At 44.7% G+C, this 27,311-nt stretch overlaps 2 protein-coding genes and 3 non-coding genes across 7 annotated transcripts; 4 read left to right on the forward strand and 1 right to left on the reverse strand.

Annotated features, from left to right (window-relative positions):
* On the forward strand, positions 1-26,853 carry LOC108632208 (putative serine/threonine-protein kinase DDB_G0282963). Of its 2 annotated transcripts, none has more exons than XM_026819393.1 (9): positions 1-239; positions 20,431-20,815; positions 21,481-21,927; positions 22,353-22,714; positions 22,790-23,434; positions 23,505-23,883; positions 23,964-24,808; positions 24,884-25,053; positions 25,128-26,853. In XM_026819393.1, exons 2-9 carry the CDS (start codon positions 20,666-20,668, stop codon positions 25,358-25,360), a joined length of 3,231 nt encoding a protein of 1,076 aa, XP_026675194.1. In that variant the 5' UTR covers positions 1-239; positions 20,431-20,665; the 3' UTR covers positions 25,361-26,853. The 2 variants fall into 2 exon arrangements, with proteins under 2 accessions (XP_026675194.1, XP_017892125.1); XM_018036636.2 differs by lacking the exon at positions 1-239 and adding an exon at positions 12,211-12,454.
* Positions 1,440-4,993, forward strand: LOC108632069 (uncharacterized). 2 transcript variants are annotated; one of them, XM_026819395.1, is made up of 4 exons: positions 1,440-2,568; positions 2,683-2,787; positions 3,139-3,474; positions 4,378-4,993. In XM_026819395.1, the coding sequence occupies exons 2-4, from the start codon at positions 2,725-2,727 to the stop codon at positions 4,798-4,800; spliced, it is 822 nt and encodes a 273-aa protein (XP_026675196.1). In that variant the 5' UTR covers positions 1,440-2,568; positions 2,683-2,724; the 3' UTR covers positions 4,801-4,993. The 2 variants fall into 2 exon arrangements, with proteins under 2 accessions (XP_026675196.1, XP_026675195.1); XM_026819394.1 differs by having other exon boundaries at positions 1,442-3,474.
* On the forward strand, positions 5,372-5,453 carry TRNAS-GCU (transfer RNA serine (anticodon GCU)). Its single transcript has one exon. It is a non-coding gene; the product is annotated as a tRNA-Ser (tRNA).
* TRNAK-CUU (transfer RNA lysine (anticodon CUU)) lies at positions 7,328-7,400 on the forward strand. The gene has a single exon. It is a non-coding gene; the product is annotated as a tRNA-Lys (tRNA).
* On the reverse strand, positions 8,012-8,085 carry TRNAN-GUU (transfer RNA asparagine (anticodon GUU)). Its single transcript has one exon. It is a non-coding gene; the product is annotated as a tRNA-Asn (tRNA).
* Positions 26,854-27,311: the final 458 nt, after the last annotated feature.

Below are 27,311 nucleotides of genomic sequence, written 5' to 3' on the forward strand. Positions count from 1 at the left end.
TCGAACCGGTGCATGCCACGCGATTTCTATTCGTTCACACGATTCTTTGCGAGATCGACAAACGAAATGGACGTTGATGCGGAGTATCGAAAAGTTTCCGATCGGAAGTGACGGTACCGGGAATTGTGTCGAGTTTCGCACGTGTTCCGGTTAAAGGGATTTGCTCGCTGGTCCGATGGCCAGGAAAAATTACGTCTCCGGAGAAATTGGGAAATCGGTAAACCCGTCGGCGACCAACGGTAAGTGGTATCATAATCCATAATGGTATCAAACGATCGAAGGAAGATCGACACTTATTGTATTATATTTGTTAGTCGTAGTCTTAATCCATTTTTTATTCATTTCGACTCTTTTGTTATACTTATTTAGAATTTCATGTTTCATGTTTTTCCTTTTCTTTTCTTTCTCTTTTTATTTTATGTTCATTATTTCTACTGTATTTTTACTGTATTCTTTCTATTGTATGCGATAATGGACGTNGATAGCGATAGTACGTTTCGGATTGATGCGAATTCATTCGACGATTCTCAAGCATGATTTTCGCTCGCAATCCAGTGATACGCGATGGTACAGTGTTGGAAAAAGTAGATTTTTACATAGTGCTATAATTTATTATAGCGAGGAGTGGAACAAATGAATACCGGTCTTAACAAGGACATGCTTTTATCAGCGCGAACCGTAATTAACTTGGCCGACCTTATGACACGTTGCCGTTCGACACGTTTCGCCCAATAGATTCACGCAAATACTCGCGGTCCACGATGATGCGACGATCACATGCGTATACTTACGAAACGATAAATTCTTTCTTTAAATGATAGAAATTCTGTGTAGAAAATTATGCAAAATTTGTGACCTCTAGGTTGCAGGTTTTACAGGTTTTTTTAGGTTTTCATAGAAAACGTGACGTCAAATAAATGTTAGAAATTTGTAAGAATATGAATTGTAAATATAAGTACAAATCATTAATTTTGAAGTGTAACAGAAATATTAAACGTCCACGGTTATTCGCGCTTCAAGGCGTGATGTAATTGCAAGTTAGGAGCAAGGAGAAGCGAGTCGAGCGCGTGTGCGTTGGTATTGGCGCCGCGGCGCCTACGTTGCAAAAATCCTTTCTCGGGGCCGCAACGCTCCATTGCCGATTACGTAGACGCCAACTTTCGTTCTCCTGCACTAGCTACGAGCGAAAGTGCATCTTTCGCGAGTTTGAACGTCGCTACCTTCCCCTCTGCATACTTCGGATACAAACCGAGCGCTCGTATTTCTCTTTACTACCCGAATAAGTAGCGTGCACGAGTCGCGGGATAGATAAGGGGAAATAGTATGCCTCGTGTTTCGTGTATTTGGTAAAACGAACTTTGTGACAATTTTAATTCCTTTCGTCTCTTTTATTATACTTATTTAGTATGTTTTTCTTTTCTTCCTCTGTTTATTTTATCTTATGTCCATTATATCAAGTCCATTTCTCGGCGGAAAGGTTGAAATTAACAGATAATTGTAAGAGCGTGTTCAAACAGGCAACGCTGTATCTGCCCAAAAATGAAACAATGTATGCAGTGAGTTCAGAACAAGAAAGCGAGAACAGTTAGAATTTAGAACCGCGTGTGCGAACGACGTGTAATAAACTCGGCTTGTAAAGAGTAGAATTCGAATATTTATTACCCATCTCCTACATAATAATACTAATAATAATAATAATAGTGATTCCCTTTTAGTCGATGTACGAATTACAGATTCGATATCTCGTACAATTTATGCATACGAGCGACCGTCTCCTGAATATCCAGTGACTCTTTTTTAATGTTGAATACCAAGGGAGAAAAATCGCGACAGATTAATTCATGATTAATTCGGTTTATTACCGCGGCTTGGCAACCGAATTGGCTGTTAAGACCTTATAAGACGCGAAGGTTTGCGCATAGCACCAGTTCTCTCGTCTTCCAATCTGACGAAACCGGCTCCCGGTTGCGTTTACTTTACAAATGTTGCAATTCCAACGTCCCGTAGGTATTTTACGAACTCTCGAGTACAATCGGCCCAAAAGAAACCGAGGTATCCATTCCTCTTTTTTTGTGTTTATCAGAGAAGAGTCCTGCTGGTTTGTAATGTCCAATTATGTGAACCATCTCGCTTTCCGTTTTTGATAAAGAAATTCGACGACGATCGATTACTTCGCTAAAGCAATTTCCGAGCAATAATGAAAGCGGAGAGTGGCGGTGTGCCTCGACCTCGAATACCCGAGCGAGTCTGTGCTTCTGTTGACAATTAACGCGTCCAAAGCACTGCGAGCCGAACGTCCAGGCGTGGCGGTGCATAAACCGTCGCACTCGAGCAACTATCTATCTTGTAAAACGTGTTTGCGCGGTCACGTTGGCAGCACCAGTAGGAAACCGCTTTCATTGAACGAACACGGACAGGCTCCGCCGGCTCCGGTCTCCGGGCTTCGGGTCGCCTGGTCGCGCGTTTGCGCAAACCTCGACGAACTTCGTCAAACGGATCGACCGGATCGACGAGACGGTTCGAGTAACGAGAACCGTGCGAACCCGGCTGGTTTGTCGCATGCGAGAGGTAATGGACGACTGGTCACAGTCATCTTTCGCGTGTTTCAATCGAATTGCTCATTGAACGGCCATCGATCGTGAGGAGAATTTTAGTAATGAGTTCGTCCCGCACGGTTTCAAGGTTGACGAACGAGGGTAAGAAAGATCTTCCTGCGGATGCGAGATGAGGAGTGATCGTGGCAGCGTAAACGGGAGTGGCGCTTGTACAAGCACGTGCAAACCTCCGGTCAGTTGGAAGGAGAAGAGCTGATTCAGCGGAGTGTTTGAGAAGACGCGTAGGCATACCTACACGCGGTTTCAAGTCTCACCGAGCCTCAGTCGGTAGCAACGCGTGGTCATCCACGTTCCGTCGCTCTTATATTTATTCCTCATGATTACGCGTATTCCTTGACTTTTTCAATGATCTACTGTTGAACATCCTGTCGTTCAAAGTAAAACGATCTAACGACGGAGCAGAAGAACAAATTGAGTCGGTTGAATCGCGAGAAGAGGCGACATGTCGGATTTGGTCGGATACTCGCACGAGTTCCTCACGGAATTCATTCATCTCTATCGGAGCTTCCCTTGCTTATGGCAGGTCAGGTATAGAGGCTACAAGGACAGGATACTTCGGAACCGCTGTTACGACACCCTCGTTCATAAACTGAGGGAGGTAAACCCGTTAGCGGACAGAGAGACCGTCATACGTAAGATCAACACACTGAGGACTGCGTTTAGGAGGGAATACAAAAAAGTGCGCAGCTCGGAATGGACGGTACAGGATCCCCGACATCGGTACAAATCTTCTTTATGGTACTACGACCTATTGAAGTTCGTCGCGGAACAGAACGAGACATGTCCGGTGGATGACGGAGGAGGCGACGCTAACAACACCGCCGCACACCCGGCTGAACTTTCGCAGGATGAGATTTTGGTACGACCTCGTGCAATTTTTCTCGAATCGTACCGAGACTGCGCGAATAGCGAACATCTTTCTCTCTCTTTCTCTTTGTTCGCTCAATCCCTGTCCCACAGAATCCATTCTTCGGGATCCCGATTCTCTTTCTACGTACCCGCAAACGATTTTGCAAGCTTTCTGTTTAGATTTTCGAGAAATGAGAGTTGGCGTTGGTTCGCCGGTGGAACGACAAAAGATTCTTTCGCGTCGCGCCGCATCGAATGCGTTGCAGAGTCGAAGAGCTGGATACATTTCGAGAGCAATATCTCTCTTCGACGCGACTCGACGAGCTCGTGATTTCTGTTTTCTTTCTCCTTCCATCAGATTCGTATGCTCCCTCCAGAGCAGGTAGTCATCGTTTCAGCTATCTCTATTCCTCCTTGCGAGCCTTTATCGATCCGATAATTTTCAACGAGCGTTAGAACGCAAGGAATTACGTAGGGATCGAAGAGGAAGTCGAGACACGCATTCGTTCTCAGTTCAGATCTTCGAATTTGCTCCTCGAATCTTTGAATTATTATCTAATTGGCCAGAATACTTGGCTTGATTCTCCTAAACCCTCTCCATTTTCACTTCTTAAGGCCGGTGTAATTCAGTATTCAGAGTCGTTGCTTATTCTTAAGATCGTCTTAAGAATTTGCTATCCCTGTCTATCCCATATTTCCAGTCCTTGTCTTGTACAGGGACTTAAGCAAATGCTTATCTTAAGAATAAGCAACGACTCTGAATACCGACCTTAGATTCGAAAGGTACTTAATTCGATCTGCCAACGTGGGCAACAGATACCTCAAACGATTTTAGACCAACTTCACTTGCACGTGGCGCCACAACCGGCCCAAAATCGTTTGAGGTATCTGTAGATATGTCCCATTCTTTCAGCCCGTACAAACCGACGTAAACAAGATGGAGCCACCGTCGCCCGTGCCATCACTGGAAGTCGTCCCGCCTTTCCAGCCGATCATCTTGGAAACCGAGGGTTCGTACGCGGAAAGGGGATCGCCCGACTCGCTCGGCAGAAATTACAATCATCGTGAAAGTACGTTTCAAGATCATCAGACGACAGAACAGAGCCACGAGTTATCGCCGCGTCACTTCGCCAGCTGCGTAACCGACGACGATTTCGAGACGTTCGGTCGTTACGTGGCTGGCAAATTGAGGAAATCGATGTTACGCCAGAGTATCATAGCTGAAAAAATAATCGCGGACGTTCTATTGAGGGCCAATCTTGGCACTCTCGAGGAGACCACTTGTCTCACGGAGAAAGTGCCCTCCCGTTGTTTTCTAATAATGGACGATCGTTAATGGTTTCACGCGATCAATCGATCATCTCTGTGTCTAATTCTTTTGACCATTTCACGATGTGTCTGAAGTTAATAATGGAACGAGCGATCCGACGATTTTCAGAGCGTCGAGAGGTCGTGGGCAACCATGGCAACTGGCCAGAAAATGTTTTTGTCTCCTTGGATATTACAAACAGATGGTTGAGAAATATATGTTTCACTGTACAACGTTTTCTCTTTTCATTCAACATCCTCAAATATCCAAACCTAAATGAGACGTCGTAGCTGTTACTCTTCGTTGAAATCATAGTAGATATGATTTTACGCAAACTTCACGCCAGAATCATTCTAACTGTCCTACTTTTGTAAACCAATCTTGACGTTTCACTTCATATTAAAGTGTTTGAAGATAAGTGACATTAATTTTGCAATAGACATTGTTGAAGACTACAAATTCCCGTTGCCTGAACACAGCAACTATTCTTGTATGTCGATCAGGTATGGTACACTGATATTAATGTAAAATATGGATTGTTAATACAAAAATTTGCAACGCGACATGTTCCGTGCATTAAAAAGAAAATTTAGCAGCGGACGAGGTGGCCGAGTGGTTAAGGCGTTGGACTGCTAATCCAATGTGCTCTGCACGCGTGGGTTCGAATCCCATCCTCGTCGGATCTCTTTGTTTTTATCCTTTTTTTTTCTCGAACTCGTACGGTGTAAATATATTTAAGCGTCAAATCCTTCGTAAAAATGTTTGTGTTGGATCCTCTGTAGGAATACTACACGTAGTTGTGTTGCACGTACTTTTCATTATTGGACACGTGTTTTTGAGGAAAATGTAAGAGAATTAGCTGGCAAAGGTTCTTCCGTATGATTTATGGCACGGATTTTACCTGCGTACCATGTATCTTTGCTAGATGTCGACGTTTTGTAGGCGTTTTAAACCTAAACTGTTGCGCGTTACAATAGGATCGGCCCTCGACAATACGACTCGCAAGTGTACGGCACGGTTTAAGGTATACGCGGTACTCGCCCCTACTTTAGGCCTGGCGACCACGTGTAGCTTTAATACTTAAACAAGTTTCTGAAGATTTTCCATCCACCGCAACTTTTTCCGATGGTGTTGAAAAAAACGCGCAGGAAAATATAGCCAGCTTAAGTAGCTTATCCTGGGATGGGCTAAAAAGCCTCGTAAAACGGGGATAGTGCTTTTAAAATTCTCCACGGTACATCGTCTGAGAAATTATTAAGGTTCAGCTCGATCACTTTAGCTGCTTACCAATCATAATGTAAGAGTATTATAACAATAGTGTTGCTTGAAGCGGATGTAGCCTTAGCATGAAATCACGATATTTTTTCGTCACTGCTTTTTTGGAACGGCGTATGGTTCCTCGGTGACGACGAATCGAGACACGTCCAGATGCGGACGTCGATGGCTACGTTTTTCGTTTAACCGAGATATATATTAATCTATCATCGTTACGAATCTGTGATTTCGTCCTCGTGACAGAAGAAAATTACAATAATTAGACCGCGGATGTTTATGGAAATTTTAAATAATTCAAAGACCCGCTGTATGCCGTAGTTGTACAGCCCGAGAAGTCTATAAGAGAGGCAAGTGTATCTACCATTGATCTCTGTAGAATACTGATAGCAAATTGTTATGGTTGGCGCGTCCGAAGGGGAGAAGCTTCCTCCTTAAAATGACGTTTCATTCATTTGGATTCGACTTCCGGCTCCGGAGATATCGTGTAAAAATAGCTATAATTCTTTTGCCGCCGCTATAGTACTTCTCGCACGCTGACCGACTCACCGGTAGACAGCCAGCCGATTCGCGTAACTAGGTCAGTAGTATCAGACGCTACACTTAGACTTTGGACACCTATATCTCCGGAACGGATTGAGCTATCGGTATGAATCAAAAGATAACAAATTCAATACATTTACATCAGTACCCCTCACCTACTTATTTATCATCGCGTAGGATCATTTCCAGGTAGATTCGTTAACAGGTGGAATCGTTGCCCTAAGCTATAAATGAGGATTTATGCAGATAAGCTCTATTCTAAACTAGTGAGCTGCCCATGTTGCAGGTTTAAGGGTCTTCATAAAAGTACCTTTCATATCTTTTTCCTTTAGCTTACTCGTCAAGGGTCTCCTGTTTACGACTCATGGGCTCAATAGGGTCCATTGCTGTTTTCCTATTCGCTAAATAAATCTTTTCTCGTCTGTCTGAGGACTGTGTGATACGTACAATTTTGATCCAGGCGATAGTTTGGGAATTATTTCACTTTATAGCGAGAAATAGCCGAAATCGAGTCGATTTTCGGCTAAATGTCGAAAAATTCCTTCTTTCTACGCCGATTCCCATGGGTTTTTCGTGCTGAATCTTCTTCTCTCGTCTGTCTGAAGACTGTATGATACGAACCTGAAGGTCGTCACCTCTTCTTAGACCAAATGGACCTCCACGATTTTACTTACTTAACCTAATTTTTATCCAATCCTCCGTCCGAGGCGCAAAACGAGCGAAGATGCCTCTGTCATCTGCCTGACTAGCTCAGTCGGTAGAGCATGAGACTCTTAATCTCAGGGTCGTGGGTTCGAGCCCCACGTTGGGCGATTAACTTTTGCAGTTTTGACGTGAATGATACCAGAATTCGAGTCTAGACCCTCCTTCCGTCTTATGATCTAAAACTCGTTTCATTTTTTATAGAAACGAGAGTACAGAAGTGGAAGTGCGAAAAGTAAAAGGAATCTCTGGCCGGTAATCAGAGTCGTTGCTTATTCTTAAGATCGTCTTAAGCATTTGCTTAAGTGCCTGTTCCCTGTATAAGACAAGAGCCGGTATTCAGAGTCGTTGCTTCTTCTTAAGATCGTCTTAAGCATTTACTGAAGTCCGTGTTCCCTGTACAACACAAGGACTGGAAACATGGGATAGACAGGGATAGCAAATTCTTAAGACGATCTTAAGAAAAAGCAACGACTCTGAATATCGGCCAAGGATTGGAAATATGGGATAGACAGGAATAGCAAATTCTTAAGATAATCTTAAGAATGAGCAAACACCTCTGAATACTGGTCTCTGAGTAGTTCTTTTGAACGATCTTGTCGCAGATGTCGAGTGTGTCCTGCGAGGATATTCACGTTTCACGCTGTTTAACAAGTGGCCTACTGGCTCAAGAGACACAGTGTCAACCTTTTGAACAGAAGGACATCGAACAAAAGAAATTCGCCCCCGGGTGGGCTCGAACCACCAACCTTTCGGTTAACAGCCGAACGCGCTAGCCGTTTGCGCCACGGAGGCGTTTTGATCGTCAATTTTTAGTACACATACGTACAATTATATTTACAAGATGTGAAGAAATCGTGAAAGACAGGGGAATGATAACGATAAGCGGAAGAGCAATGACGATGCAAGCGAAAATAGCAAGTTATCTCTACTTAAGCAGTACCGTACAACCTTGACTCGTCGCTAATGCTTTCGAAGACAGTAAAACCAGTGCGGTCGGGTGGGTCAGATGAACCTAAACAACAGGTAGATCAACCTGTAGTTTCGGTTCAAGCTTGCTTTTAAGTGCTTTTGCTATGCATACTCGAGATTACGGTTGCCTCCAGAGACCTGCTGGGGCCAGGGATTGAAAAAGTTCCGGAAGCAACTGTTTCAAACTGTTATATATCGGTTCTGTTCAAAACCATTTTGTTAGAAGTCGATATTAAAAAGTTGACTTTTTAGCTGAATGTCACTAAATTTTTCGGTCCGGATCACTATGCGGCGTACGAAGTCAATACCAATAGTGATAGTGTGGTTTGTGCATTATTTGCTAGAACAACTTCTAAATTAAGGGAACGCGAACTCCGAATCTGAAATGTCATCGTCAAGACTCTGGTACAAGGACTCTGTCTTCAAACGCAATGGGTTTCAAGAGTTAGAGGACCCGGAGAATTGAACTTACGAAGGACGTGGCAGTGCTTACACGTGTACATGCGAACAGACCTGCTTGAGATCGTGTTGTCGTTTCACGGTAAATTACACCGACGCGATGCTCATTTAAACGAATCCGAGTGAGCGGCGAAAGGGTGCGGTGCATATGCAGTTTAGGCCGAAAGCAAGCCGCGTGGAAAGACACGCGCGCGGTTGCCTCGAAGAAGAAAAGAACAATCGGTAGCCGCGCGCGTTCCGTCCGGGAACGGTAAAACGAGTTCGAGGGTGTCGCTGGTACATGGCACAATCAAGGGTATTCGCGGGAGATTCATTACAAGCGCAGCGAGGCGATTTCCGCGAAGGGCTCGTAACCGTTCCCTGCACGTTTTCGATCCCAGTGGATCAAATGGAACGAGTCCGACGATTCGAAGAAAAAATGAATTCCATCCGAAAGGCGTCGACGTAGTAGTCGATGTGTGAACGAATCGCGATTGAAAATAAAATAGAGGTCCCGCGATTAAGATGAGAAGCTAGTCGTTAGTCTCCCCCATTTTGAGCATTGCTGATTAAACGCCGTGAGGATACGGTCGTACAAGAGTAGTGTTTCGCGTTAATGAACCGTAATACGTAGCATACCCTTCTCGTCATCCAGCTCGTCCGCTTATCGAGCCGGGCTTTGAATCACAACGGAAAGGAAGAAAAAGATACCGTAAGCAAGAGGGAAGCTCAATTGACCGTTAAACGCACCGAACTCCTTTTAACCTGGGCAGGAGACAACCAAACGACCAGCAATTACCACACCCCTACGTCCACCGACTTCCTTCGCCGAAACGTGACCAGCCACTAACTTTTTAACGAGAACGTCTACTCTTGCTGACCATGAATTACAAGGAAGTTCTAATACGCTCGGCTTCCGACTCAACCCTTCACTCACCCTTAGAAATTGTTCTCTACCCGCTTTTTTCTTCGGACTTCAGTTAGGAGTTCCTATCCCTAACAGAAATATTTTACCGTTTCGCATCAAATACTTATGAGTCTGTGATGGATTCTTAAGCACATGGCTAATACATATTTATAATTGTTGGCACGAGATATGCAGAGCTTTTAAGATATCTGCTAATTTGAGAAAAAGAATGTTTCAGCTGAGACGTCTGCCACTCGCATTCCTATTACTTTCATACTCTATCCCTTTTCTTTCATTGCGCGTTAAAAGTGTACAAGAACGTTGGAGCCGTAAAACCGGTTCGCTTGTTCCCCGGAAACTTTGCGGCGAAACGAAATTATCGTGTAAAATGAAATTTCGCGTCGCGTTCGATTATTGCGTTACACTCGAGCTTAATTGAATTGGGAAACTTTCCCTTCCTCTCTTTCACGCCTTTCCATCCGCGTCCCCTCGTCTGTTCCTCGTAGGAAGGAATATTCGAGTCCAAATCGAAGAACCTCGGATCGAACTAGTCGACGACGAAAAATACTTCCGATCTTAATCTAATTTTAATAAACTGTAGATTATTTCTGTTCAGAATGTACTTGTGCTTTAAAGAAATCGCGTTTATTTTTGTATCATGACTATCCAAACTGGCTTTGAGACCAGAATATTCCTTAATCGCTCAAGGTGTATCGTGTATCATCTGCGACTACCTGCGAGTCCTAATAACCTTATTACCTAGTAAATCCCAGGGACCTACCCTTCCTGGCTAATTCTTACCCCTGCATGTCCCAAGGTCTTGAGTCCTCGGTTCGCCTGCGACCTCCGTATTGTAGCGAACACCTGAGTATACCTGACCCCAGCTGTTAACGATTATTTACTATCCTGTGGCTCTTGGAACCTGACACTCTCTGACAAATTATACTGCCTGTTACTAGCCCGTCCACACTCTTTACTCGAGATATACTAATCGTAAGGATAGATTGGATCACCTGACGACTGTCTCATTCCGGACTTGGTAATAATGAAAACGAAGCGACATAAATACGCATTCGAAATCCTGAGGCGAACGTAAACGCGGGGTCAACCGCGGATGGAATCGAGTGAAAAGAATCCGCGAACTCGGTAAGGTCGATATTTACTCTGGCAGAAATCCAGGGTCGTAACGGTGCCAACTCGGATGCGGATAATATCGCGTCCTCCGCTCGAGATATGCCGCGTAATTATCGCCTCTCGACGAATTCGCGCCCCCAATTTTCTTTTTCCACTCTCGCGACTCGAGAGAGATTAAACAGGGAAACTCGTGAAAAGGGTCGGCAGACATTCGAATTTAGCCGAACGGCGAAGTTCGCGAGAAACGCGAGAAAATCAGCAGCCAGCCATTCGGCCAGGTAATCGATAATTTCTTTTTATTCGAGCCGCGACCCCGAAAGGTATTCATTTGGAAGTATAAAAGCCGAAGGTTTCGATACCTTTAAACGGGTTCGCTCGGTGCTTCGTTAAAACCCGGGAAAATAAAGAGAGCCAAAGTCGGGAGGGAGTCGGGATAAACGATTATCGCGGGCATCTCCGGGGAATCGTTGCGTACGAGACGGATGAACCGGTCTTATCGCTGCCAGACTCACGAGAACGCACCGTGAAATCAGTAGAAGTCCGGTCTTTCTATTTCTCTATGGGAAGGGAATTCTCTAAAGTCCCCACGATTGGATCTGGCTACCCTACGTTGTCGAAGGGTGTCCCTGCTTACCCACCCTTGCAGGGACGTACTTTACGCTTGTAACATTGTATCTTACTGTTATACATATAAACGGAAACAAATAAAAATTCTTTATGACCGAGAAAAATAGGTGGAACAATTTTATAAACCTTACTTCTCTGTAATTGTCATTTTGTGTAAAAGTTCATTGCTTCAAATATTGGACAGAGCTTTCTATGTCTTAAACTATTGGCAGAGATCTTACGACTCAAACAGCCTTATAATAGTGTCCCTCTCCTACTCCGTGGAGATCATAATAGAAATTTAAACCATTATAATGAATAATTATGAGATGGAAAACGAGTGAGAACGGACAATTGACATGTGTGAAGTTTTTATCTCTTCATCTTCTATGCACTCCTATTTCCATTTACGATAATTAAAGCGGCGGGGATGCCAGTGTTTTATAATTGCCTGTCGCAACGAAACGAATGTCAATGTCGAGAGACAGTAACGACAAACATACGCGTACGTACTAGCGATCGTGGGAGTCTATAGAACGTACGTTGAACTCGATGCATTGTCGAGAAAATTAATATCGGTTAGTCAGCCGTTCGGTCTGCTAGGTCCTGGACAACGGGAGCTGAACGCGGGGACGAGGAGGGAATATAAAATCGGGTAATTCGTATGGTCTGACGGTGGGATAGGTGCGGCGTGTTCTCGTCGATACTCGTTCATCGTCAGTGGCTCATATCGACGGGAAAGACGACGCGGAAGTACAGCGGCAGGTAGAGAAGGGAGCGAGGAGAAACAAGGGTGGAACCACCCTGTCCGAGTACGGCCCTGCGACGTGCCCACGCAAGGGGTGCATACCGTGCAGAGCTGCCGGTCGGCGGCGCTCAGTCTCGTCGAAACGCTTGCCGAGGAACGTTTTTAGTTTACGCGGCCCTTGCACCCGTGTCGCGTGTCTCGTGCCCATCGTTTCTCGTATTTTCATGTTCCACCGTGCGCGTTCTCGATTCTACGTTTCATCGTTTAGAAACATCGTGGTGATCGTGTTCGAAATCGTGGAATCTACATTTTTGGAACAAGCCGTAACCGATGGGGAATGACGTTCGATGGAATACAAGGTAACTTCATTTTCGTCATCAAACCACGCATGCTTTCTGACATTTCAGTTGACGCTCGAACATTGACTTCTCGTGTCAAACGAGCTTGTATACACGTGCGAGGAGGAATTCGCGATGCCATGCGGTTTTCAGAGGTATCTCAATTTTTTAGAATATCTGAAAAGAATGAATAAATAATGATAAACCTGGTTTTAATAAGAGAAGCACGTATATAGATAGAATCCGTCATTGAGTACAGCCGATGACGGGAAGAATGGCAACGGGACAGGACAGCGCAGCCAAAGCGTGACCCGTTGCGTCGCGATGCGTCAACGCGCAAACCACCGCTGCCTCTTTCTCTATTCTCTAAAAAGATAGACTCGAAAACGCGGAAATACGATAAGAAACCACTACTGTGTAAAAAGTTCTTTCTCTCAGATGATTAACGTCGGGTTCGTTAATCTCTGGAGGCTCTTAAAAAAAGACCTGCTTCTATTGTCTCTCGAGTATTCGAGTGGCTGACGAGTAGAACGTTCATCAAGTGGAACTCCCAACTTAACGCGTTACAAGTAGAATTCGACTAACGACGATTACACGTTTTCGGCTGGCAGAGTCGTCCTGCCGCATAGGCGATGCGTTATCGTTACGTAACCACCGCTTAAGGTCGCGACAGACCAGACCACTGCATTTGTAATAGAATAGCAAATACGCGCTCTAATATGTACAGGTTTCCCGAACCGAACAGTCCTCGTATTCTAGTAGCTTTTTATGCACAATGAAACATCGAAAATAACTTCTATTATTGAAAATCTGTGATATGTGTGTGCAGTTTTTGACATTTCGTTCTTATATATTGTATTATTGCACGCATTATGTATTGCTTGTTGTATATCTATGTGTTTCCTGATACGCGATTGATTACAAGTTTTATTTCATTATTGATTAAAACTTTTTGAAATTTTATTGAAGTGCGTAAGCCTACCTCAATGACCGTAGACGCTTCAATGAAATTTGAAAAAAATTTTAATCAATAATGAAATAAAACGTTTAAAAATATATCTTCGATTTTCATCAATCATGTATGACGAAACTCATAAATATGCAACAAGCAGTTGAGAACTGAAAATTGAGAACTGAGGATTGAGAATTGCGAATTAAGAATTAAGAATTGAGAACTGAGAAACGTCTATAAATTCTAGCCTCAATGTTTCTATAAATGAGTAAAACCTGTAGTTTAGTAATAATTTATCTGAACGCTCTTCTCGCCTGTCGCCCCTTCACGTTCAACCATCCTAAACGATGCTCTTACTTGCTAGAGCAGCTCTCACGGCCCTTAAACACTCTGCCTATTTTTAAATAACCATCGAATACTTTTTAAGTCCATACTGCGAAGAAACAGTTTTAAAATAGCTTAAACGTTCCTATTTCTACCCGTTCGACCTTGCCAGACTCTCCCTCGCGCTTCGCTCTGCAGCCAGGAGTTAGGTAAACTAGGGCCGCGGGTTTCAATGAACGAGCGAATCTCGAGCAAACAGGAGAATATAAATCCTCGAATAATTTGGTGAATTCAGACCGAAGCAAGACGAAAATGATGTGAATCAAAATTTTCTTTCCCTTTTCTAAAAGCAGAAATAAGTCTGAACGTATTCCATTTATGTACTCACACACCTTTGAAAATAATCGATATAAATATGCAGACGTTACATGATAGAGAGGGAGGAGGGGGATATGTAGCAGCCGTCGCGTTATCGTTGGTTTAACGAGAGTCGTATGACGACGACGCCAGGCAGAATTCCTCTTCTGAGAATAATGCCACGATATTCGATCAAGCGAGTTGCAACGAGCGATACGGCACGAATCTCGTCGCGCCGGAAGCGGCGTAGACCGTTCTTCGTCCACGGGAAATATCGCGTGCAAGGGTGGCGTTGGTCGAAGGGGTAGAAGAGGAGCTACAAAGTGGCAACGAGTTTGTTCGAGTTCGTTACTTGGAACTTTTTTCAATAAAGTCCCGAGCAGAACGGGTTAGCATCGGGTCGTCCGCGAGAAGAGTTCGCAAAAGGCGAAAATAGAAACGAGAGGGAGAGAGAGAGAGTACACGGTGTTAACGAGCTAGACGAGGGGTGAGTCGTGGTTCTCTCGTGGCGTACTTTATTCCAAGGACTCGCACTCGTCCAGGCTGCGAAAGACTGTGCGAGGGGCAGGAAATGGAAGCGGGAAACGTTTCCGGGATGTACGGTTCTTCCTCGTCTAGTGTTCACCCTGCCCCGTCTGATATCTTACGTAAAAGCAAAGATAATGCTAGGGAACTCTTTTCCATTGTGAGAAATGTTAAGAATAGATGGATCAAACCGAAAGGGAGACAGTCTTATTATCTATGTTGAATCAGTTGCGATTTGTGATTAGCCGAATTATAAATAACGAACGATTTAATAAAGGAGCTATCGTAATATACGAAAGAACTTCATTAACAGGAAGACGTCTTACGTTAATCTTACTAAACATTTGTTAAATCATAACTGTGATGACAAAAAATGAGCACGTAGCTTCCGTCTAATGGCATGGCTAAAGATGACTGAATCTGTTGACTTTGGAGAAGGCCCTAGCAATGACGTTAGCATGACCAAACCTAAATGTGAATCTTTCAGGATAAAAAATGCTAGTAGTATCATCAGTATAAAAAGTGCTAAGAGTTCGCGAGGGGGCGTTTAAATTGATTAGCTCAAGAAGAGGCGGAGAGTCTGTTATGACTAATCAAGTTCCGGAGAATATTTCATGGATTGTCCTATCCTCAAGCGAAATTGTGTGACGAGGACTGGACTAAAACAAAACAGTCTCGAATAAAGCGCATTAGCTGCGCTCGCATCTACAATATGCTAAGCAAGTTCAACAATCTATAAAAATTCGTAGTCTACCTTCTTTCTTTGCGAAACGCAGCGTTACTTATAAACAATGAAACGTTCGGTGCAATGCGGCTAACAAGCCACGATGCAATTTACCGTGGTTGGCACCCTCGAGTGATCATAAAGCGGAGGGTGAAGCGGTGTTTTCGGAGGCGCGAGCTGAAAGCTTGAGATAATTGTAGGTACACTGAAACGACATTTAGGTATTCCTTTTGCTTTTCACCGAGGACAAACGAGACACTCAGCAAACGCGTTCGCGATTCTTTCCCAGCCGCAGTAACAGCAGCTGCGAAAGACCGATAGACACCGGCGGATGGATGGATGGATTATTTTCGGTGACGAGGATACGCGTCGAGGGTAGTTGCTTCGAATTAGCCGTTCACCGAGGGAGGGTGCGTCGACAACTGGAGCAAAGGGGACGCCTTTTGCCATTTCCCTCGACTCGTATCCTGATTAATGTTTCATTTAAATTCGCCGGTGAGCCGCGCGAAACCTATTTAGAGTAGGACGCGCGCTCCCTTTTCCAATAGACACGACTGACGAAATCCGTCACCGATTTCCTCGCGCCAGAAATAGTCGCCCGACCGAATCTGTCCCAATGAAGACCGACTAAAATACTGAAAAGCATTCGATTTTAAGTGGCCGCGGTGAAAACGTTCGTGGCAACAATAGGAAAATCAATTTCAAGTCAGTGAAGGGTAGTTTTCCCTCCCTTTTGTCGCACGTCCATCAACAATTTTACGATCTCACCGTTTCTTGGCCTCCGTACACGTTGGCCGCCCGCCAACCATCAGACGATTTCTCGGATACTCTCAGCCGGTGAGAAGAACGACGTTCGAATCGAATAGAATATCTGTATGCATTTACGCGTCGGCAAACTCGTTTTTCGTTTCAAGATGATAAGCTCCGTCGCGACTGTTGCCAACTGAACTTCTATTGCCGTGCGTCCGTCACGAGAGAACATATAATTCGGTTGCCTAGAGAGACGTATTAACCGGATTACGTATAAACGATTGCACCGCGATCCTCGGTTAAATCGTTCGCCTATCTGGAATCATTTCTGTATTAAATCTATATTTATAATTAGACCGTAGGTTTCTAAATAAATTATTTGTAACGTGAATTGAATCTAAATAGCCGATCTAAAGCAGTTGCATCGGGATGTGTCTTCGTCGCTCCCGTTGCACCCAGGACACTGTCGAAGCTATCGAACGTCGCGTAACCTAGGCTACGATATTCAGCGGTCAGTCGTCCGCGTGAAAGCGTATTTACCGAAGAATGGTTACGACGAATCCGCGCCCGATTCCTCTTGCGCCGCCTAGAGAAGCGATCTGTTTTGCGAGAGGTAGAAATGGAACGGGAACTGGGTACCTGATTTTGTCGATCCCGATCGATCGCCGGAAGTGACGGTTTCGCGATCGATCCAACCACCCTGTAGATCCCGGGGTTGCCTGGGGCATAGAGCTCGGAGGGTTGCCATGACGACCTACGTTGCCCCGCTGCAGCGGACCAACCAGCGGTGCTCAATCGGACAACCCTTTTTCCGACGCACACTACCGGCATTCTCGCACCTACGTATTTCTACTTATCTCCCGGTCTTCCTTATTCCACTCGTGAAATATCCGCTCGGTCCCGGGACCGCGGATGTTATTCTCAAAATAGAGTCCTGCCGGGATTTATCAGCTCGATCGCATGATGGAATAGAATTTCTTTAGCCTCGAGGGTCTAGAATGCTTTCAGCTCGCTCCGGTTGTAAAACATCCACGGAAAGTTAGTGTTTGATTTGATTGAGTCAAAGAGTATATCATAACTCGAATAGAACAAAGAGAATTAAATGAATTTTTAGTTAATTTTGAATCACTTCGTTAATTTCTTCAGCCCCAAATGTCAATAGGTTGTAAGAAAACGTGAAGCAAGTCCTAACTCATTTTCTAAACTGATAATGGAATTGAATTGAATCAGTACTGTTGCATGCGTCAAAATTGTGACACTATTTCTTTCAACTTAATGTAAGAATGTCATAAACGTGAGAATAAACCGTCCGCATTTTGTTGACCTCGTTAAAAGTAGAAAAATCCCGCTTTGGATGAATTTCTCTCTCTTTTACACGTCGATAGTAAGAAAAAGAAGCTATTCGTCTTCTTTTCTCTCAATCGCTTGGCCTCAAAACATGTTAATTTCAAATTGACGACTCCAAAACGAGTTTCCCAATTCCCTACAGATGCATGCGAATGTGACATGATACTAGTTGCTTATTCAGAACATGTTAAATATGCTGTTTCAATTTATACTATAATATAAAGGCAGCTATAAACACCCTTTGGAGTCTATTTGAATTTTATAAGACGTCTATCGACAATTATTTAGTTACCTAATGGAACCGCCGACCTTTTTGAGGATCTGGCTCGGGCTACCGTGAGTAGTTTTATATAACGCAGTGGTCCGTTGATTTCGATCGACCAATTTTCCTACCCGGACATCGTAGGTATACGGTTTTAAACATTAGTTAGCTGGTACGCGTTGTTCTCGCGAGAGAAGTCGATCGATTATCTTTATCTTAACGCGATGTTGCGCCGGCGCGAAACACGTTAACCGCGCAGCATCTTAATGAAATTAATCACATCCTCGTTAACCGTTCACCGATCGAACTTTGCACTGTTCCTTTCCCCCGGTCAGTAAGGGTTAAGGACCGAGCTACTGGGAATACGAACGAACGATAACAGCGAACCGTGCCGGTTCAATCGGCTTCGTTGTTCTTGAAATATCGTTCGAGGACTCCTTTATATACTTCTCCTCGCTCGAACACACACTTTCAACGGGTGGTGTCTGATATCGGAGATTCGGCGCCGCCTCAGTTCTTACTTTTCTCTTAAATTCCGGATCCGGTCGTACAGAAGGCATCAAGGCCAGTTGTAAGAGGCTACGTTTAAAGAAATATAAACAAAATGTGTTAAAAATCAAACCTTATTAAACAATTCAGCAGAGCCGCAAAAAGCCGATGTGTCCTAGTCAGGAGTTGACTAAAAAGCGTCTAGGTCCACGTCGCACTTTGTCGATATTGAGTCAGAGTCCCATGACTTCACCTAATGAGAAGACCATGTATGTATTCCGTTATCGACTTTATTGCAAATAAACAGTTCGGGTGCTGAACGCCTGGGCATCTAACCTCCATCATCTTGTCTTCCCAATTGCGCCTAAATACGTCCTATTCCTCTTACACAACAGTGAATCTGCTTCTGAGGTAGCATTCGCGAGAGTCAATGGTCCTATGATCTTCTTTAAAGGGTACAGTCGAACAAGGGGGTCAATTATGGCTATCTTTTGGCAGAAATCTCGCGACTCTCGCGACCCTAAATACCGAGAACTGATTTGATTTCGTGAACGCAGACGCGACCATTCAGATATTTCTCGTGCCCCCACGACAGAGTCACTCGATAAAACCGAGATATTACGGTAGAAGCTATTGTCGATTGTTTCGCTGGGCATTCTTCTGTTGCTCACTTCACTCGACTTGACAATGAAACCGTCACGCGATCATCTTTCCGCCTCGCTCTTACAATTAATCGTCTGCCGTGCGATTGATCAGCCGAGGTCCTCCGAGGTTTGGCACGCGGTTTGGGAACCTCGCGAATGAACAAAGCCAGCAGTGTTCTCCTTTCATCCCTTTTGTAGCGAGCTACGTTTTTTCTTAACACCACGGGAAGAAAAAGAAGAAGCGAGAGTCTTCGCCCCTTTGGCGACCCGGATCTGTTCTTTCCGCACCGACCGTTTTCACCCTTAGAAAACTCGCTTCCCTTCGCTCTCGGAGCAACATTTTTCCCCGGCGCGGTGTAAAGCGCGTTGCCCACGTCTCTCCACGTTCTCTATTGACCACGCGGTAGCGGACATCTGCCTTGGCGATAAGATCGGCGGCCGAGCTCCGAACGAAGCGATGTACATACATACGTAACTCGCGATAACATTTACTAGCCCGTCTTGACAGCCCCTGCTACGCTTTACGACGCGCCGCAGGCCAAACGTTGCGTATTCTCTCTGAACAACTGGGTCGCGGGCTTCCTTGGGAAAAAAAAAACTCCCGAGTGCCTAACGACTTCTGGTTGTTCCAGAAAGACAGAAACAAATCGACGTTCCCTCCCTTGGGGAGACAGAAAACATCGCGACGAGGGGACAACTGTTTTTCATAGAACTTTGTTACTCTGACACGGAAGAGGAAACTTGCGTGAACAGGCAGAAAGCGTAAAATAAAAGTCAGTGATGGAAGATGAGAGATTCCTTTAAAAATAATTATTTAAATAGAAAAAGAATTTGGATATACCGCGTTTTTAAAACCGACTGAAAAGTATAAAATAATTATAAAGCACTCGAAGGATTTAAAACGAAAAACGTGCGACGCATGCAATAGATAATTGATGCATGAATAGTCCCACGTTTTTCGTTTCAAATCTTACAAGTATTTCATAATTATTTTATACTTTTCAATCCGTTTTAAAAGCGTGGTGTATTAAAATTTCTTTTTATTTAAATAATTATTTTCTGCTTTTTAGTCCAAAGCAAGTTAATATTGCATTGTTCTAACCTATGTTTAAAATTTCAAGTCTCTAGATCATCGGGAGATTATTTTAAAATCAATGAGAATAAAAACGCAGTAAAGAATTGCTGGTCGAATCGTAGTGAAAATTCTTGGCTACTAGTTAGATTGATTTACGATATAAATTAGTAAATGTTTCATCAGTTTGCATACCTTCCGGCTTTCACACAGCCACGAGCGTTTAGTCACAGTTATCTCACCACTTCGCGACATTCGATCGTTTTACACGACTGTGTCATTGTATTTATATTACACAGAATTTCCTGGGAAGAACTAATTTGATATTCTAGCGAACAGCAGGGTAGGCGATGCGCGTATCAAAGGTATAAATCACGGTGAGAGGGCGGAAGCTGCGGTGGTAGAAACGCGCGCGATGGCGTGCCCGGAAATGAAAGCGCGAAGTTGCTAACGTTTGCTGCGACATCGTGGTCGGTCGCAGCGGTACTACATATTACAGAACTGCCACTCTTCCCGATGTATACGGTGCGTACGTTTTGTTCCTGTTGCAGAACCGTCGGCTTGTATTGTCGAAGAATGGCGCGAGGAGGAACTGCGCGTCGGTTCTCCACGCTGAACGACCAGTGCATCGCTCGCTATCAGCCGGGAGAGCGTTCGCGGGTCTGAGGAAATCGGATCGCGGAATGGACGCGTCCTTGCCGTGAGAGCTAGTCGGGGAAACGAGAAAAAGGGACAAGGACCGCCGATTCTTCGACGAGCCCGTCGCGTTCATCTTCATCGCGCATCATGTTCGGAACGAAATTGCGCACGTGGATGGAGGCGCATATTGTGCGATCGAAAAAGAAGAAGGATCGGAAGAAAGGGGAGAAGGGATGCGATTCGAACTGCAACTCGCCCCGGAACTACGGGCCGAATAGGTCTCCCGCGTTGCATCAAGTGAGTCTATCAGGATTTCTCGGAACGGGTCAGATTTCGTTCCTCGTAAAATATGATCGATTGGCTGCGAATGGCGTTCACAGTATCGATTAGAAACATTTAATAGAAACTGTCATTTAAGGATGTATTGGCTATACAGTCAATCCCAAAAGTTTATGTACCTTAGAAATTCCTAAAATTATGTACCTTCAAATTGGAAAAAATGCTTTTTTGTTGTTTATTATTAGCAATGTTCTTCCGATGTCTGATTTCTTTTTAAAAAATGCGTTTCTAAAGTGCATAAACTTTTGGGATTGACTGTATAGCCAATACATCCTTAAGCATTGCATCGTGCGCTTTTCACGTTCCGTACATAATTACGTGCAGCCACTTAATTCTTCTATTAATGAGAAAGCACTGTCTGTTTATCAAAAATACTTCGAGGTCAACGTGCGATAGAAATGGTTCCCTTTTGTCAAAAGGGAAGCTGATTAAGTGAAGAGTGACAAGAAGAAGAAGTAGAAGAGACGCGAGAAATTGGCCGCGTCCCTCGTTTCTTTTGCCGACTCGTTTTCCACTGGCAAGCCATAGCCGTCCAATTAGACGATGGCTCTCTTGCTACTCTTTACCTCTACTCTCTTCTCCCTTAATTTCGACTTTTTCCAAAACGAGACTTTCATTCGCAGGTTCACCCAGTAGATTCGTTGTCGAAGAGCGTGGACGGGATTCGATTGGCGGAACGCGGCCGGTGCGGTACGGCGACCGCGTCTTCGGCCACGTCCGCTGGCACTGGAAGTGTGAACCTCTCGTCGCCGGAAAGCGCTTACAGTACCGGATACTCGACGGACGGTACCTCCCCTGGTACCAGCTACCCGCCGGAGTATTATATCAATATCAGGACCGGCACCCATTACTTCCAGAGCAACGGGAACGCCGCCACGGCAAACAATAATAACAACAACAATAACAACGCGAGATCAAAGAGATCGATCGACGCGGCGGATGGCTCTGGACGCGGGCATGGAAGGTTCCAAGCCAACGTCGAACCGTCTACCTCCGGCACCGCGTTTGCTTCCGGAAACGTGACTATGGATAATAAGCTGTCGAAAGACGTTAATAGCACTCCGAGCAAGGTACCTAGTTCTCATGGAATATAGAAACTTTAATCTAAAAGTCGAATCAAACATGTCTATCACTGGATGATTTCGGTGAAAATTTTATAAAATATAAAGAAACGTTGCATCTGATCTTATGCGATCTATAATGACGTTCATTGTCGAAGATGTATTTGCATACAAAAGATTGTATTATCATATAAAATAATTGATTATTCTTGTGATTATTCTTCATCGTAAGATCTTCTCTATGTAGCGTTTGTTGTAAATCGTAACTCATTCATATGAGCTTTGTTATTTTAAACGATGATTCTTATTGATACATCATTAGGTTTATAAACGGCAACATACATATGACACGATGATACGCAATATCGATACGACACGAAACAGGCAGACACCTTGAGATGGACGTTAATAAAGCCGAATAAAAATTTGAACAGGTAATATCCGAGTCGCAGGAGAATTATCATCGACGGACAGAGTCGTTCTCGGCGGAATCGTCGCGAAGCAATCTGGTCGGAGGACCACCGTCTTCCATTCCACCGCCTTTGCTCTCACCATCGGTTCAGTCGCCCCGCGAGCGATCTCGCATCCGTACGAATCCGTGGCTGTCGGCGAACTCCTCTGGGTCCAGTACCGCCGGTTTCAAATCGAGGCTGAACCTCGACGACACCAGCAGCGGTTCTGGGTTGAAGTTAACGGAGTCCTCCGGAAGCGCCAGCGACGTGAACGCGAGCAGCGTGAGGGAGGAACGGATCAGAAGGGAGTTCAAGCAAGAGAGTCTCAGCGCTGGAAGGAGTCCGTTAGTATATCGCATTTTATTTTTAGCCGGAACGATCGAATAAATAAACTAATGAACGCGATGTTCGCGCCGTAGGATAAACCAAAATTGGAAAATAGCGTCCGGCATGGAGATACGACCAAAGATAGCTCTGTCCGTGCAACGACGCAACAGCAGTAGCAGCAGTACTAGCACCAGCAGCGCGAGCAGCGCCAGTAATAATAGCAGCGGTAGGAACAATAGCGGTAGCAGTAGCAACGCCGCTAGCAGTAACGAGAACGAAAATAGGAACGGGAATGAGAATGGAAACGAGAATGGGAATGGAAACGGTTCGGGTTCGTCCGTGTCGTCAGTGACACGAAGCGCTCGCTCGTCAGAAGACGATATAACGTTGAACGAGATGATGGGCAAATTCGACGAGAGCTACGTTTACGAGAAGGAGACCGATATTTTGTCTGACAGCGACCCGACCGACTGCGAGGATTACATCGAATCTCTATCGGACGTGGACCCTGGCCAGGACGCCGGGGACGAGAACGATCCCCTCGATAACGACGACTTCGACTACATTGACAATGGTTCTATCTTGGACCTGGAGAACCTCGACTGTGCCGGTCGCTTCACGAACACCGGACACTGCACTTACTTTGCATTCACGGGAGAGTTCGCTCGACGGAGCAGCAAGCTGCGTGAGACTCTGATGAAACGTAGGAACAAGGACGACGCGGCGATGCTTCAAAGGTACATCTTCTTCTCTAGACTTTTCTGCTTAATCAGAGTTCCAAGTGATGAACTTAATTTCTATTTCTAGAACGATCAGCGTGAAGACTACGGTGAAAAGGCATAAGAAACCGGAGGAGAAACAGTCTGGCGAGAAGCGGAAGAAGAGATCGTCGCAACGACGAAAATTGAATTTCGACAAGCACGATCCCAGTATTCTCGGGATTCCCGATGGCCATGACGACGAAACGGCGAATTTGAATCGCGTTTTAGTGGAGAGGATGCTGCTGAAGAATTCGGGGTTCAATCAGGGTAGCAGAAGCGTCGGTGGAACACCGATCTGCCTGCGTCGCAAGAAACATGATATTAATAAAAATTTGTCGCCGTTGCTCGCGAACAATGATCGATCAGTGATTATCCGAACCGCTGCCGGAGACGATGACATCGAGACGAAGAGACGCTCGAACTCGGTAAGTATTTCACCATTCGACGGCGTATGGTGAAATTATATCGTATAAATGTACATCGTTTATTTTTCGCAAACTCTCAGGTGAGCTATGTGAATGGAAATCTGATGAGGCGACGGAACATCGCTGGCAACCCGTACATGACCACGTTCGCCTCTGAAATGGCGTTGATCGAAGCGGACAAGGAAGCTGATAAAAAGTACCGAGAGTTGATTCTCGAGGCGGAAAATATTCTAGTGAACATGCAGAAGAATCAAAACAGCGTTCCTATCGTGCCGTCGCCTTCCCGAAAGCTTCACAACGGACTGACGAACAAACGAGTCGAGCTGATCAAGAACACCGAATTAAATATCGAGCTCGCCCTCTCCAAGAGCAGAAACTCTCAACCGGAACTGCAGAGTGGTAGCATCAAAGACATCGAGCACACCAGCCCCAAGAGGCAGCAGTTCGCCGCTCAACCGTGTTCTCCCATGCGCCGCTTCGCCGAGTTTAGGTCAGCGAATTCCTCGCCGACACCTGTTGGATCGTCGTTCCCGCTGAATCCGATCAAGTGCACGGTCGAATCTCCGCTCGCCTCGAGGAGAGCCCCGAGCCTGTCATCGCCCGATAGAAGTCTCTTTCGATGCGCTCGACCGATTATTTACGATCACGAGGAGTACGACGGACAGCGAACGATGACTCCGCCGTTTAACGATCTTCTGAATCCAGACGCGGACCGATTGATTTCGCGATCTCAGAGTCCTTTCCTCGCGAATAGATCACGCGTCGTTTTGCCGAACAGAGATTCTATGTACGGCGTGAACCGACGAGAATTCCGTGTCGCAAGATCATCGAACGTCCTCGGCAAAGAGGAGGGAGTCACGTCCAGTTCGTCAGACTCTGAAGAAAGATGCGACGTTCGGAGACGGGCACCTCTAATGACGTTCAGGTCAGAACCCTAGGTCTCAGCCTTGCATCGCGTATTCGCATTACTCGAAACTAATCTTTTATTTCGCCTGGGCAGGTCGGTGGACATGGGTCCCATCAAGGAAGGGTCGTCTTATTGCCCTCAAAGCGAGCCGGTGAAACGAAAAGTGTACGCGGGTAGTACCACTTACGGTAGGATACAGAAGACTCTGGGAGAACACATTACTTTGAGAAACTCAGACGGAGACACTGCTACCGACGATACCGGTAGGCAACAGACCGCTTCGAACGATGCAGCGACCGATATTCTTTCTTTAACGATACTCCGTTATTATTCACAGACGACTCGAGGAGATCTTTTAAGGAGAAGGTGGCTAGACTCCGAGAGGAGCGGCTAGCAGCGAATGCCGGCATGATGACTCAAGATTCACAGATGTTTCAACATCAGTTGACGCAACTGCGGAGGCAGATGTTGATGCAAACAATCGAGGGACTGAAACGCAGCCTGGAGGATCAGTCTGCGACTCTGAAGCAGACATGCTTCGAACCGGTAATGAACGATCGATTGCCTTGAATCACCGAATGAGAATATGAAAAGAATCTACAGCCTCCTCGCAGTTTGCTCGTTATTAACGGTTAAAGAAAGACGTCGAGCACGTATAAATGTAGCGTGACACAGTCGCGAGAATTTTTTCTCTATTAATTTCGTACCATATTACGTGCATATGTAACATCCTCAAAAACGTCGAGACGATATAAACACTGATTAATCGGCGTGGTTCAGCCAAGTTCGCGTATATTGTTAAAAATGAACATCGATCTACTGTTCTGCTTGTTCGTTTCGAAGATACGCGAATCTAAATTACGGATATTGTTCTCTGCTCAACGAGTTAAATACGTTATTACGATTAAGACGATTCTGGTGAATCCTCGCCACTTTTTTTTACATTTGCGTATTTTCTTCTCTGTTCAACGATCAAATGTTTCACGTATCTGTCACGGGCCTATTCGCGGACTAAGTCTCCCACCCGGGGAAAATAGAAAACGTGCCAAACTCGTTTCGATGACCAACGCCGATGGTCCCAAATTTTTTGTACATACACGCGGATAAACTCGGAATGTTCCTATTTCGTACTTGATATTTCCGAAGGGGGAGAGAGAGAGAGAGAGTCGAGGGCGAGGAAAAATTAGCAGCAACGTTCTCGTCGATTCTATCGGTGGAAACAGGCATTTCCCATTAGTATACCAAAGATAATAGCCTAGCACAGTAGTGTAGGACCGTTTAGTTGATCCGATGTATGCTACATAGACGTTCGTAATGTTAGGAGAGCTACTGTTAGAACGTTTTTCCTCTAAGTTATACATGTAGAGAAAACGACGTGACGCGTGGAGAAATCGTCGATGAACCTTCTTCCATGCTCGTCGCGGTCGAATCTCCCGGCTCGAAGAGCTCTTCGTCGTCGAGAATCCGATCGCGGCGGCTCATAGCAGTACTAGACGCAATACTCTTCAGTCAAGGTGATATTTTTGCGAGAATAGACTGATAGCGTTATCGATAATATATTGTTAGCCTTAAGCGTCTCATGAGGATTATTTCCATGTGATTCATATGTTCGAAGTGGTTCTCTCAAAGGCAGAGGCGACGATTCGTAGTACGCACACGATATTTATGTTTGTGTTAGATGTGCTAGAGATCATAGTAAAGGAAACTGTTAGAGACAAATAGAAGTAGCAAATTACTATTTAGTATAATTAGCTAGCTAGCCGGTTTATCGAGTCGACTAAACTATATAGTAATATCGTTTATTTCGATGACTATACCCCCTTGTGATTATGTTTCGCCCGTTTCATTCGAAACTGTGATTGCAACTTTCTTAGCCAGTTTTTAGAGTTATCGCCGTAACGCGCGTGGAAAACACTCGCGTGTCTCTCGTGGTTCCACAGCGGACCACGGCCGGCTCAGGTCAATTCGTTCAAAACTTTTATACTCGATACGTGTATATATACATATACATACATACATATATATTTATATATATATTATATGTATACATTTAGTTTTTCATCCGAGAGAGATTTTTCATTTTCCTTTATTGCATAAGCGAGCGATTATTATTAATTATTATGGCAAACTGTCATTGGTCTCGTATTTAAAAATGTTATCATTCTACTTTTAATTAATTAATTAATTAATAGTATCGAGACATTCCAAAGATACGCGGTAAACGACGACGAATTTCGATCGCACGATCGGCGTATCTTGACCAAAGTCTTCGACGACTCGTCGAACGATACGTAAGCGAATTTTTAAACCCTTTCCCCCTGCTGACGCGCAACGCTAGTCACCTAGTTATTTGTGCAGGGTTCAATTGGCAATTGATTAGAAAACTTGGAAAGAAGAGCGCCAAATTATTGTTGCAAATTTTCTCTGTACTAATTGTAAGCCATTTACGAGATTAAATGGTCTTTTTTTATATGATTATGAATAAATTATATTACGTCGTTGGAAATGTGCGTTCATTCTA

Source organism: Ceratina calcarata, unplaced genomic scaffold (genome assembly GCF_001652005.2).
Source record: "Ceratina calcarata isolate Rehan_Ccalc_2016 unplaced genomic scaffold, ASM165200v1 scaffold151.2, whole genome shotgun sequence".
In the NCBI taxonomy this organism is placed as follows: domain Eukaryota; kingdom Metazoa; phylum Arthropoda; class Insecta; order Hymenoptera; family Apidae; genus Ceratina; species Ceratina calcarata.

What these genes read in the sequence shown, in the direction of transcription:
- LOC108632069 (XM_026819394.1), top strand. Translation starts at nt 3,058, where the DNA reads ATGTCGGATTTGGTCGGATACTCGCACGAGTTCCTCACGGAATTCATT. An exon ending in TTTCGCAGGATGAGATTTTG is followed by an intron (nt 3,475 to 4,377) that starts GTACGACCTCGT and finishes CCATTCTTTCAG; the next exon opens with CCCGTACAAACCGACGTAAA.
- LOC108632208 (XM_026819393.1), top strand. Translation starts at nt 20,666, where the DNA reads ATGTTCGGAACGAAATTGCGCACGTGGATGGAGGCGCATATTGTGCGA. An exon ending in TTAATAGCACTCCGAGCAAG is followed by an intron (nt 21,928 to 22,352) that starts GTACCTAGTTCT and finishes AAATTTGAACAG; the next exon opens with GTAATATCCGAGTCGCAGGA. An exon ending in GCACCTCTAATGACGTTCAG is followed by an intron (nt 24,809 to 24,883) that starts GTCAGAACCCTA and finishes TCGCCTGGGCAG; the next exon opens with GTCGGTGGACATGGGTCCCA.